General features: G+C 46.7%; 1 protein-coding gene across 4 annotated transcripts in view; it reads left to right on the forward strand.

Moving 5' to 3' along the window:
* The window catches only part of LOC137524288 (interferon-induced very large GTPase 1-like), a 148,631-nt gene that overhangs the window by 13,525 nt on the left and 120,996 nt on the right, over positions 1 to 14,110 (forward strand). For all 4 annotated transcript variants that reach the window (XM_068243981.1, XM_068243980.1, XM_068243982.1 and 1 more), the window contains one exon: positions 8,277 to 8,396. In XM_068243981.1, coding sequence (XP_068100082.1) covers positions 8,277 to 8,396 — 120 coding nt within the window. The remainder of the gene's footprint in view (positions 1 to 8,276; positions 8,397 to 14,110) is intronic.

Genomic DNA, 14,110 nt, shown 5'->3' on the forward strand with positions numbered 1-14,110 from the left:
TGTGTCTGTGTGGGTTTCCTCTGGGTACTCTGGTTTCCTCCCAAAGACCTACAGATAAGTTAATTGGCTTACCCCTAAAGGTGCGTACACACGCACTACTGTAATGAACAGGGTCGGACTGGGACACTAAGGGCCCACCAAGGAAGTTTCAGCCTAGGGCCTGCCCCCTCCCCATTTTGGGCTCACATACACATGTACTCTAGAAATTTTGCATGACTTTATGGTAGGGAATAGATTGTGAGCACTTCTGAGGACAGTCTCCAATAGGGGTATGTCCACATACGGCGCGCGCAAATAAATGGGTGTCAGCACGCACTGGAACATCGGCGTGGTCATGATGAGTCATGGTCAGACTTAAAAAAAACAAAACACAAAATAAGTAGCGGTGTTATTCACAGACATTAGATCTGACCAGATACATTTTAGATAAAATAATCAAGTAGTTACATGCCTCATGATAATTCATCAAGTAGTCAAATGGCAGCAGATTTTCCAACAAAATGCAATCAGGTTGGCGGCAGATACCCCCACAAAATGCAATCTGGCTGGCGGCAGATACCCCCACAAAATGCAATCTGGCTGGCGGCAGATACCCTCACAAAATGCAATCTGGCTGGCGGCAGATACCCCCACAAAATGCAATCAGGTTGGCTGCAGATACCCCCACAAAATGCAATCTGGCTGGCGGCAGATACCCCCACAAAATGCAGTCTGGCTGGCGGCAGATACCCCCACAAAATGCAATCTGGCTGGCGGCAGATACCCTCACAAAATGCAATCTGGCTGGCGGCAGATACCCTCACAAAATGCAATCTGGCTGGCGGCAGATAGCCCCACAAAATGCAATCTGGCTGGCGGCAGATACCCCCACAAAATGCAATCTGACTGGCGGCAGATAGCCCCACAAAATGCAATCTGGCTGGCGGCTGATACCCCCACAAAGGCAGGTCCCAGTTAGTGGGGGCCCCCCCCAGAGCTGAGGAGGGGGTCACAGCGCAGGAAGGGGGGAAATTGTGCACAGAGCGGCGGGGAGGAGGGGAAGCCTCCCCCCCCCCTCACCTAGAGGCCCCCCCTTCCGCGCTCCCCCCCCCCCAAATTGCAGCCAGCCTTCGGCAGCAGCGAGGAATCACTTACCGGCATGCTCAGAGCCACCACTGTCTGTCACACACCACCAACCAACAGTTACAGTCAGACACAGACTCCAGGCCTGGCAGGCCACACACCAACCAACCATCCCTCTCTAGTCTGGTGATCCCTCCCTGGCTCCCTTTCTCTCTCAGTCAGTCTCCACTCTCCAGTCCTGGCTCTGCTCAGTGGGCTGCTGAGTGAGTCTCCTCTCCCCTTCCCCCTCCCCCCCCCAACAGCGTGTGCAGGGGCCAGGCAGACTGGCAGCGTGGCAGCAGGTCCCGGCGGGCGTCACTCACCAGACTCAGACGGTGCGTGTGGCTGCTGCGGGCCTGCGGCGAGCGGCTGCCTCCTCCTCCGACTCAAGTGTCCCACTTACTGGTGGCCAGGCGTTCCCCTTGGGTGGGCTGCGGCAGGCGGCGGCATCCAGACTCAGTCTGTCTGAGGCCAGGCAGCGTGATGCGGCGTGAGGCGGAGCTTGCTTGTCCCAGAAGGCAGAATGTGTCATGCGGCTGGGCCTGCCTCTTATAGGTCTGCGGCTGCGGGTGTGCACGGCACGGCTGCGTGATGACGTCACAGCGCAGGCCCGGCCGCCTGGAGAGGAGAGAAGGGCCCTCTCTAGGCATGTGACTGTGACTTCACACCATTTTAAGGGGGCCCACCGAACTTTTCCACGGTAGTTCGGTGGGTCAGTACGACCCTGGTAATGAATGATGGGTCCATCAGACCCTCCCGCTGGGCGGGCGTTCTCCCGATAGTAGTGCATGTGTACAGTCTGTCAGACAGACTGATAAGGCTGTTTCTGAACAAATCTTATCAGCCTGCAGATAGACTGTACACACGCACTACTATCGGGAGAACGCCCGCCCAGCGGGAGGGTCTGACGGACCCGTCATTCATTACAGTAGTGCGTGTGTATGCACCTTAAAATTGACTGTAGACTATGATACATACACTACACAATTCATACATAGATATACGACTACGGTATAGATTAGATTGTGATCTCCTCCAAGGGACAGATAGTGACAAGACGATATACTCTGTATAGTGCTGCGTAAGATGTCAGCGCTATATAAATACTAAAATAAATAAATGGGAGGAAACAATCACTAACAATGCACCAGGTGGTCTCTCTTTACACAGGGGAAGTAGACTGATAGACAGCAGGAGGGGACTGACAGGTGACATGGACTTGCAGTTAGTGTTGCCTCTCCGTGAATAAACACTCCACACAAATCCTTTCCTTATGCAGACAAATCAAGAACAGCACTCAGCAACCAATGGGGGAAAGTGGCTGCACAAATCTCCCCCTGCTAACGTATGACTTCCTCCACCATAGCACTACAGGCACAGACTCTTCCAGTTTAGGAAGGGTTAAAATACACTGACAGCCAGGCCCAACCCAACACACAGAGAAACAACATATGCCATTCATTAGCTGCTTAAAGGAGTCATCAGGCAATCCTAAAGAAAATAAGTGCTACTTACCAGGGGCTTGCTCCAGCCCCAAGCTCCCAGCATGTCCCTTGCCACAGCTCCGTTCCGGTCCCCGGCGATGACGTCAGGGCGACCTCCAGGTCGGCCTGTACTGCGCCTGCGCGAGCGGCACTGTCAATCACCGCCACGTGGGCCGGAGTGTACTGCGCAGGTGCAGTAGTTCTGTGCCTGTGCAGTCCGCTCCAGCCCACGTGGCAGTGATTGACAGTGCCGCTCGCGCAGGCGCAGTACAGGCCGACCTGGAGGTCGCCCTGACGTCATCGCCGGGGACCGGAACGGAGCTGTTGCGAACGGCTGACTGCAGAGCTGCAGCGAGGGACATGCTGGGAGCTTGGGGCTGGAGGAAGCCCCTGATAAGTAGCACTTATTTTCTTTAGGATTGCCTGATAACTCCTTTAACAACCCCATCAGCTTCAGCTATTGTTAGATGGTTGTAAAGCAGTGAAGCAATGTAAACTCCTGGAGAGCAGAGAGAGGGAGAGAATATGCCCATACCTCTGGAGGATCACACTTGAGAAGCTTGTCCTGGGACTCCAGTGAGTGCTGGTGGGGAGTCACATGTGCTCTCTAGAAAGGGGGAGATGCTGGGGGCAGCTTGCCTTGCAGTCAGATCTCCCAGTCCCAGCAGGCAGCCTGGATCAGCAGAGAGCTGTCTCCCAGCCATGGTCTTCCTTGCTTGGCTTTCAAATCTCCTGGCAAGTCTCCTTGTCCTTGCTGTGCGGGCAGGGGGCGGGGCCTCTTCCCTCCTGCAGCCATGTGGTGCTGTACGCACTGCACAGACAGCCTGGCTTTAGAAGAGGAGGGGTGGAAAAGAGCAGTGTTGGTCTGCTGCTCTATTGGCTGAGGGAGGAGGAGGGAGTGTGTATTGAACCTGAAGCACTTCCTAGCACATGGTAGAAGCGTGCGAGTGCTGCTGTCAGCTGGGACTGCTCAGTTATAAAACACAAAATGCATGGTGGCCAGTCAGCGTAATGGAAGTCCCGGCAGGGGAGAGGGAGAAGGGCACCTTTTCCCTACACAGTGTCTCAGGCAGTTGCTTGTACTGCCTATTGATAGAAGTGCCCCTGAATACGTCTGTCACACCATGCAGGCTGCTAGCTTTGTCTACTCAAAAATGATTGGCGAACCAGAATATGGGTGACTGAGGCTCAGGCCCATCCTGGCAGCATCTTTTCTTTTGTTTGCACCTCACATTAGCTTCTGAACTTTAAACTCATTCTTCCTTTGTCGAGTTCTTTCAAGATTTGTCACTTTTGTAATGGCTAGCTTCATTTATAAACAAACAACTAAGGCTAATTTATAGCTCAGGTAATACACACGTTGCTATGGTAATGTGTGGCATAACTGGCATTTCCGTCACCGCGTCTTCAGTCACCTCCCCTCAGGCCGCAGGTTTCGGTTTATCTCCACCAGAACTTGGAGGCATAGGAATCATTTTTCCCCTTTGCTGTCAACCTCTTGAACTCTCTTCAGGCCCACCCCCATAATTCCATATGCCCCCGGCTGTGGCTGTCAGATCAATAGACTAGTGTAACACTGTGTTCATACTTGCACCCTGCTGTCACTCTTGTTGTCACTCCTCTTTATGCTTACTGCATTATCTTGTTTCTTATTCTTTTTTGACCCAGTCGTGCTTGGTGATTAAAATATCTGATTCTGATTCTATACTGTACGGTGCTAATGGATTAAAGGGTGGTGCTCCCATAGCGCTAGTAATAATAAAATTGCCATGCACTCCTTACACACAGCAACTTTACCGCAGTTAACTGCGTCAGTCCCATTATTTCTTAGTGCTGAGCATCCTACTGATTATAATTGGGAAAGTTTGGATGTTTAGATGTTTGTTACTCAATCACGCAAAAACGGATGAACGGATTTGAATGAAATTTGGCACACACATAGTACATTACCTGGAATAAAGTATAGGATACTTTTTGATGACCTAGTTTGTGAGCTTTGCAGTCTTTGGCATCAATAATTGGCATTGAAATGAAATAAATCTAATTGGCTGTGGCTCCACTCCTTTGAAAATCAATAGGTGAATTTTGATTAGCTTTTGTAGGCTCCACCCACTTTTCTGAATATTAATCCCAGTCACCCAGTGACCAACTGTGCAAAGTTTAAGAACCCTGCCATTGACAGACAGTGTAAGAATGGCTGCAGTTTACATTCTGGCAGTGAAATTTGTATTTTTCTCCACCCACTGATGTCCTAATGTTTCCCGGGTATGTATTTGGCTGCTGTTGGCTGTGGCCACTTTTTCTAACCCTAACACACAATTGTCAATAGTCAATGACCAAGTTTGTGAGATTTGTGGTCTTTGGCATGAATAATTTTCATTGAAATGAAACACATCTGATTCGCTGTTTGTGGCCCCACCCCTTTTCTAAATATTTAACCCCACCCAATGATCAACTGTACCAGGTCTGAGGCTTGTGCCATTAACAGTGCAAAAATGGCAGCAATTAAATATTTGCCTTGAAAATCAATAGGTGAATTGTGATTGGTTTTTGTAGGCTCCACCAACTTTTCTGAATATTAATCCCAGTCACCCAGTGACCAACTGTGCAAAGTTTTAGAACCCTGCAATTAATAGTGTAAGAATGGCTGCAGTTTACATTTACCCAGTGAAATTTGTGTTTGTCTCCGCCCACTGATGACTCGGCATTGCCCAGGTATATAATTGGCTGGTGTAGGCTCCGTCCACTTTTTCTAACCCTAACACAAAATTACTTAATGAAGAAGTTTGTGAGCTTTGCGGTCTTTGGCATCAATAATTTGCATTGAAATAAAATAAATCTGATTGGCTGTGGCTTCACCCCTTTTCTGAATTTGAACCACAATCACCCAATGGCCAACTGTACCAGGTACAGGTGATTAACAGTGCAAGAGGCTTGTGCCATTAACAGTGCAAGAATGGCATCAATTAAATATTCCCCTTAAAGATTAATAGGTGGATTTTGATTGGCTTTTGTAGGCTCCACCCACTTTTCTGAATATTAATCTCAGTCACCCAGTGACAACTGTGCAAAGTTTGAGAACCCTACCATTAATAGTGTAAGAATTGCTGCAGTTTACATTTTCTCAGTGAAATTTGTATTTGTCTCCGCCTACTGATGACCCAGCATTGCCCGATTATGTATTTGGCTGGTGTTGGCTGTGCCCACTTTTCCTAACCCTAACACACAATTACTCAATTACTCAATGACCAAGTTTGTGAGCTTTGCGGTCTTTGGCATCAATAACCTGCATTAAAATGAAACAAATCAGATTGGCTGTTTGGGGCTCCACCCCCTTATATAAATTTAAACCCCAGTCACGCAATGATCAACTGTACCAGGTTTGAGGCTTGTGCCATTAACAGTGCAAGAATGGCAGCAATGAAATATTCCCCTGAAAAATCAATAGGTAATTTTTGATTGTTTTTGTAGGCTCCACCCACTTTTCTGAATATTAATCCCAGTCACCCAGTAACCAACTGTGCAAAGTTTGAGAACCCTACCATTAACAGTGTAAGAATGGCTGCTGTTTACATTTTCCCAGTAAAATTTGTATTTGTCTCCGCCCACTTATGACCCTGCGTTGCCCGCTTATGTATTTGGCTGGTGTTGGCTGTGCCCACTTTCCTAACCCTAACACACAATTAATCAATTACTCAATTGCCAAGTTTGTGAGCTTTGTGGTGTTTGGCAACAATAATTTGCATTGGAATGAAACAAATCTGATTGGCTATTTGTGGCTCCACCCCCTTTCTGAAATTGAACCCCAGTCACCCAATGATCAACTATACCATGTTTGAGGCTTGTGCCATTAACAGTGCAAGAATGGCAGGTTTGAGGCTTGTGCCATTAACAGTGCAAGAATGGCAGAAATATTCCCCTTGAAAATCAATAGGTGAATTTTGATTGGCTTTTATAGGCTCCAACCACTTTTTTGAATAATAATCCTAGTCAACTGTGCAAAGTTTGAGAACCCTGCCATTAACAGTGTAAGAAAAACAAAAGTTTGCTTTCTTAAAACAGAAAGAATTTGGGTTAATTCAGGTTGGAGTGAGCTTGAGATGTCTCCCAGTACTTCACTGTTGAATATATGCAAATTAACCATTGTTACCCTTAGAAGCTAAACACACCTCCAGAACCGCTAGAATGCAATGCTGTGTCAGCTTGTTAATTTGTACAGAGCCATAATAATCCAACATGCATACAGACTGTTTTGGATTGTTTGCTCCTCATCAGTGCATGACATAGATTCATTTGGCTCTATGCAGTAGGGCTTGTAACACCAAGAGGTACAGACTAACCAGCTAACTCATGGTGACCCAGAACTCATTGGGATGTGTAAGGGACTACAATGGTCCTAAAAGCCCCCTTACTAAGATGTTAAGAAAAACAACAGTTTGCTTTCTTAAAACAGAAATAATTTGCGATAATTCAGGTTGGAGTGAGCTTGAGATGTCTCCCAGTGCATCACTGCTGAATATATGCAAATTAACCATTCTACCCTTAGAAGCTAAACACACCTCCAGTGTAACAGTGTAAAAATGGCTGCAGTTTACATTTTCCAGTGAAATTTGTATTTGTCTCTTTTTGGTTATGGGAATAAAAAGTATCCTATACTTTATTCCAGGTAATGTACTATGTGTGTGCCAAATTTCATTCAAATCCGTTCAGCCGTTTTTGCGTGATCGAGTAACAAACATCCAAACATCCAAACTTTCCCATTTATTATATTAGTAGGATACTCACAGACATGGGTTACCCATAGGCAACCACTTCAAGTGCAGGTGGGGAGTATTAGAACCTGACCCCACTCAGGTTTTTAAGATGTCGCTCTCTGAAGATAGGAAACGGGGTAGCACCCCTCCACCGAGGGTGGAATCAAGATTTCAGCAAGGCTTGGTGTACAGAGTCACCAGAGTAGAATAAAAACGTTTAAAAACCGTCTAAAAGAGGGGGATGTTCAGGTGGACTTACCTCCCGCGAAAATATAAAACTCAATTGAGTCACAATATATATTTGTATTGATATATTGTGACTCAATTGAGTTTTATATTTTCGAGGGAGGTAAGTCCACCTGAACATCCCCCTCTTTTAGACGGTTTTTAAACGTTTTTATTCTACTCTGGCGCCTCTGTACACCAAGCCTTGCTGAAATTATTTATTAGGGATTCTCCAAGTACTTGGAAAATCCCCGATAAATAATATTGTTGTTTATTGACGGCTAATTGGCTGGTCTGTACTTGAGGGAGGTGAGTCCACCTCCACCCCTTCTTTAAAACGGTTTTTAAATATTTTATTCTTGCTGGTGCCTCTGTTGTGTTCGTTTCTTCCATTGATCAAGTCCACCCTGGGTGGGGGGTGCATCCCCATCTTTTTTTCCTGTCTACAGAGAGCGACATTTTAAATACCTGAGTGGGGTCAGGTTATTATAATTCTCCCCACCTGCCATTCCAGTGGTTGCCTTTGTGGTAACCCAACCTTGTGAGTACATCTATTATCAATTTTCATTTATTCCGTTCCATTCTGACATACTGCACCATATCGGGCTCTCGGTCTCGTTTTTGTCTTTCAAAAGCTGATATAAGTCCTTTTAGAGCTGAACTAAATTGAAACATTTTGTGAGTTACTAGATGACTTTTCTACTTTTAACAGTGTACCGGAAGTTCTTCAAGAAACCAGACAGTAAAAAAAAAGATGAAGCTTTAGAAGGTCTGCAGCCAGAAAAGCCAACAACATCAAATGCTGAAAGACAAGACCTCAGGAATCCTTTAGGTATGTGCAAATCAGACACTGTTCCAGAGCTACCAAAAATTAGGCTAATGTGGACCTCAAACTATGAGAAATTCCGATTTCCACCAATGTCAGTTACCGATTCTCCAAATGTCTGGTTTTCCACATTTTTTGTCATTATTTGCATTCGCCAATTGGCCAAATATTTCTGGGTTGACTTGGATCAGAGAAAGCGGAATTTTACCGTGATAATCAGAATACCACAGAAATTTCAGGCCAATCACCAGACTCAGGAATACTTGTTGGTATCTGAATATTGTGATTGGACTAAAATGACTGTGGTAATCCAATATTCGCTGAAAAATTCTGCATTCTCTGATTGGTCCAATGCTTCGAAGTACTGGGATTGGGCTAAACTTACCGAGTTGGGGTAAATCAGACTGCCGCAGAAACTCGATTTCTGTTTTCCAATTTCTGATTGGAAATGACAAAATATAAAGTTCTGCAGAATCCGAATGAGCATCACTCGAAAAGGGATAAAATTTCAAGTAAAGTAATATTTATGGAAAACATGGAGAGATTGGGTAAGGTTCCCTTTTCAGAAGGGTCCAATGACAGACCTCTCCCTCTCAACTCCCTGAAAGAAAAAGGATGTTATATCTCCATTATAGGAATTCAGAAAATGTCAAGACTCAGTGGAGATATTAAATGAGGACCTCAGGCACCCCGCTCTCTACTCCATGATGGTCTTACTGTGCATCCCGCATACTGAACCTTTACAAATGCTACACGTGACAATGTAAATCAAATTGCAAGTACAGCAAAGTCCCTGTTATCTGGAACTCAGGCAACCAGAAGTCTCAACTAACCAGCATGCCTGAGGAGATAAAGAGGACTGTGTTTGGAGCATTTTGCTGGGGTTTTTCAGGAGTTATAATACTTATCGAGCCTCCAGTGGCATCTTGTAAGCTTTCTTCAGCTCCTAGCGGCTATCCAGCATCTGTGCACGGTGCCAGGCAGGTCAGGTGAAACGTCGGGAGCCATGCACGGAGGACACCGGAAAGTTGCTGGGAAGCTTAGAAGACGTCGCTGGAGGCTTGGTAAGTATTCATTGCGGCACGGAAGGAGGAGAGGGGGGGCGTTGTGTATTTTAGGCTCAGGCTACATTCACAGTGGGACGTTGCAGATCTGCGTTAGAAATTCTTATGATGCAGCTTGCCGCACTGCAATTCAAATCCCATGGGGCGTTCACAGTACGACGTCAGCGTTGCTTTTGTAACATGTAGCGTTATGGTAGCGCACTGCTGCAATGCGTTACCTCTAAACCAGGGGTCTCAAACTCGCGGCCCGCGGGCCATTTGCGGCCCTCGATACAATATTTTGTGGCCCCAGGGCCCCAGAGCTTGTAGGGGCCCCCAGTGGCTACAAGAGGAAAAACATTTTTCAAATCGGCCTTATAGTTTTTGAGAAAATCGATTTTAAAGTTGCAAAGGAAAAAAATACACATTTAAAAACCCGCCGACTTTAATGGTTAATAGCAAATCCACCTTAAATGCTAGAAACCCTAAATTTGCAGGATATGTTAAGAAGATCATTAGGAATAAGAGGAAAAAAACAATTTTTCAAAAAGACCTTATAGTTTTTGAGAAAATCGATTTTAAAGTTTCGAAGGAAAATAGTATACTTTTAAATGCGGTAAATGTCACTTTTAGTAGCAAGCCTAACGGTAGTGTAATTTTACATGTATCAAAAGAAAGAGCAATACATTTCCTGACAGGGTTTCCAGGGGGTCCATACGCAGCCGCAGCGCTTTGGCCAGGTATCGCTATACAGCCGCAATATGGCTGTATGAAGATCCCTGGCATTTTTTCCTATTTTCCCAATTTTTTTTTTTTATGTTTAGAGTGTGGGAATTTTTTTTTTTTAAATTATGTGGGGTCCCCCCTCCTGAAACTTTTTAACCCCTTGTCCCCCATGCAGGCTGGGGTAGCCAGAATGTGGAGCTCCGACCGATTGGGGCTTCACACCCTGACTATACCAGCTGCAAAAAAGGTCCCTTAATGCCGATTTTTGTTCCAGGGTATCTGTTGGGGGGGGGGGGGGGCAGGTTTATTTTGCTCTGGGGCCCCATTGTTGCTTAAACCGGCCCTGCCTGCTGGCAAAAGCAAAAGAGGCACAGAAGCGAACCATATTTGCCCATTTTACCTTGTAGTTCGCTTCAGTGCTCCCAAGTAATCCGCCGCATCCCCGCCGCTAAACAAGGGCTGCAGACCCCCAAATCCCCCGCGCAAACATCCACGACTGCGCTGAGGGGCAGAGCTTCCAGCTGTCAATCGCCGAATGGATCGCCGCCTCTCCCCCGCCCCTCTCTGAAGGAAGAGTGAGAGGGGCGGGCAGAGGCGGCGATCCGCCGCGATTGACGTCAGGAGGGGCAGAGCTGAAGCTGAAAGCTCTGCCCCTTCCAGGAAATGCCGGCGGATTGCCCCCCGGGGCGATTTGGGGGCTCTGCAGCCCTCGTTTTGCGGTGGGGACACGTGAACTCCCTTATGCGGCCCAGCCTCATCCTGACTTTGCCTCCTGCGGCCCCCGGGTAAATTGAGTTTGAGACCCCTGCTCTAAACGCACATATTATCAGGTACAGGAAAGCATACTTTTCATATGCTTTACTGTAGCTACTTCATGCCAGCGTAACACAGCGTTAATGTGCATTACCACCTTTGTTTTCGCTGCGTTGTAATGCTGTGTTGTGACTTCAACGTCGCATTACAATGCAACATCTCACTGTGAATAAGCCCTCAAGCAACTGGCAATCACATATATCCAGCATCAGGCGATTCCCCGCCAATGCCGGATACCAGGGACTTTGCTGTAATGCAGTTGACAACAGTTTAATTGGAAAGGAGGTGCCCCCCCCCAAAAAAAGACATATTAAAAGGCATACGTATGAAATCACAGCTAGGAGACTTGGGCACAGGATACAGCCGGTATGGCTTATCCTGCTGCTGCACAAGTCCGAGCGGTGTTAATTACTATTCCCCCTCCTGGTCCACGTGGCTGGTGGGGAATTATGTAATTCGGCTTCCAGCTATTGCTGGCGGCCAAATTACAGTGTTTTAAAAGTAACTTTAGCTCCGTCTTCTGTCGGCGCCGAAGTTACACTCTGTGCGCTGCGCCGCTATAGCCGTAATTCCTATTACGGTCTGTGGTGGCGCCGGCTGCACCTAAAGCTCCTGCACTGGATTCAACAGCAGCCAGTAACGCAGCCTAACTCACAGCACTAAAATCAATGTGCTGTTCACAGTGCACACGTTGCGTTAGGGTATAACGCTGCACGTTAAATGAAAGTGCTGCATGCTGTAAGTTATACCCCTATAGAGCTTTGTTAGATTGTTTGCACATGCTCAGTGACTAGCCACATGGCTAATGAATATTCACTGCACTGTGGTGACTGGTGGGACTCTTAGTGTTGTCCGGATCATGAACGAATCGTTCATTTGATCCGGATCTTTTTTGTGAGTCGAATCATCCGGATCATCACAATAAAAGATTCGGTTCACAGTGGATGTCTGTCTGGAAGAAACAGGAACATACAGAATGTACAGTGCAGGGAATGTCCTGTCCTGCTAGTCATTTCACCCAGTCTGCTTCCCTAGTAAAATTATTCAAATGATTCGGTTCAAAGATCCGGATCTTTTCAATGATCCAATTCGAATGATCCGCATCCTTAAAGGGATACTGTAGGGGGTCGGGGTAAAATGAGTTGAACTTACCCGTGGCTTCTAATGGTCCCCCGCAGACATCCTGTGCCCGCGTAGCCACTCACCGATGCTCCGGCCCTGCCTCCAGTTCACTTCTGGAATTTCAGACTATAAAGTCTGAAAACCACTGCGCCTGCGTTGCCGTGTCCTTGCTCCCGCTGAGGTCACCAGGAGCATACTGTGTAGGCACAGACCATACTGGGCCTGTGCAGTACGCTCCTGGTGACATCAGCGGGAGCGAGGACACGGCAATGCAGGCGCAGTGGTTTTCAGACTTTATAGTCTGAAATTCCAGAAGTGAACTGGAGGCGGGGCCGGAGCATCGGTGAGTGGCTGCGCAGGCACAGGATGTCTTCGGGGGACCATTAGAAGCCACGGGTAAGTTCAACTCATTTTACCCCGACCCCCCTACAGTATCCCTTTAAGGCTGCTTTCACAGTTAGACGTTACAGGCGCACGTTAGTGCAGCCTGTAACACAGCCCCATCCAGAGGTGTCACTAGGGTTGTTGTCACCCGGTGCGGAAACTCATGGTGTCACCCCCTCCTACCCCATGAACCTCCAAACTTCACCAGGTAGTAACGTTACTTGTTATAGGGGGGTGTTAAAATGATCACCATGTGGCCCTGTTAGCCTCTGAACTCTGTTATAAGCTCAACAAGGAGAAGTCAGAAGGGAGTAGAGACAGTAGCCTGATTAGTATTTACATAGCCTTCTTCACTCTTCCTTTAGCCTGGACCTTGGTGTCACCCCCTCAGCTGGTGACACCTGGTGCGGTCCGCACCTACCGCACCCCCCTAGTGACGCTACTGGCCCCACCGCACAGTAATGAAAAGTCAATGGGCTGTTCACAGTGCCCACGTTGCGTTACATAGTAACAACAGCACGTTTGAACAAAGTGCTGCATGCTGTACGTTATACTGGGCTAAGCCACGTTAGACTGCTTGCACATGCTCAGTAATGTTGGAGGAGGAGGTCTCCCCTCCTCCTCCAGGCCAGCCACATGGCTAATTAATATTCACTGCACTGTGGTGACTCCTGGTGGAACTGTAGTGTTGTCCGGATCATGAACGAATCGTTCATTTGATCCAGATCTTTTTTGTGATTTGAATCACCCGGATCATCACAATGAAAGATTCGGTTCACAGTGGATGTCTGTCTGGAAGAAACAGGAACATACATAATGTACAGTGCAGGGAAAGTCCTGTCCTGCTAGTCATTTCACCCCCAGTCTGCTTCCCTAGTAAAATGATTCAAATGATTCGGTTCAAAGATCCGGATCTTTTCAATGATCCGATTCATATGATCCGAATCCTTAAAAAGATCCGGACTTCCTATCACTAACCTGGAGCGGCTGCTTTGAGAGCTGCATAACGCGGCTCAATCTGACGTCCAACTTCAACACCACCATACGTTGCGTTAGGGGCACGTTATGCGACCATAACGTCCCCTAAAACGCAACGTCTTGGTGTGAAAGTAGCCTAAAAGTACCCTGGTCATGTAACCCGCAGTGATGACACATGTCAGATTGAAAAAAAAAATTGTGGCGTAGACATGAACTTGGAATTTAACCAAAGTAATTTTTGCATCAAAATTCACAAGCTCACATGAATTTAATTTTTTGCAAAGATATAATTGAATTTTTGCAATCTAGTGCAAAGTAGCACTTGACAAAGGGCGATCGGCCCAAAACACTATGCTGGATTTTTTAGATGCTGTGCTGCCACTAATTACTACAGAAAAAAGATATGAGTATTGGATAAAGCATCTCTGGAAGTTTGAGTTCTAAACAGCATTTGAACCGTTCTAAAGGTGGCCACACACTATACAATTTTTTAAATATCTGTTCAATTCAAGAATAGCAATCAATTGTTCTGACTAATTGTAACATTTCAAAAATCTGACCAATGTACCACATGCTTATGTTCAATTTTTCCTCAGTTGTGATAAAAATGATTGGAAACGTTGAGAAAATTGCTTGGGTGTATAATAAATTGAC

The sequence above is a fragment of the Hyperolius riggenbachi genome, chromosome 7 (genome assembly GCF_040937935.1).
Source record: "Hyperolius riggenbachi isolate aHypRig1 chromosome 7, aHypRig1.pri, whole genome shotgun sequence".
In the NCBI taxonomy this organism is placed as follows: domain Eukaryota; kingdom Metazoa; phylum Chordata; class Amphibia; order Anura; family Hyperoliidae; genus Hyperolius; species Hyperolius riggenbachi.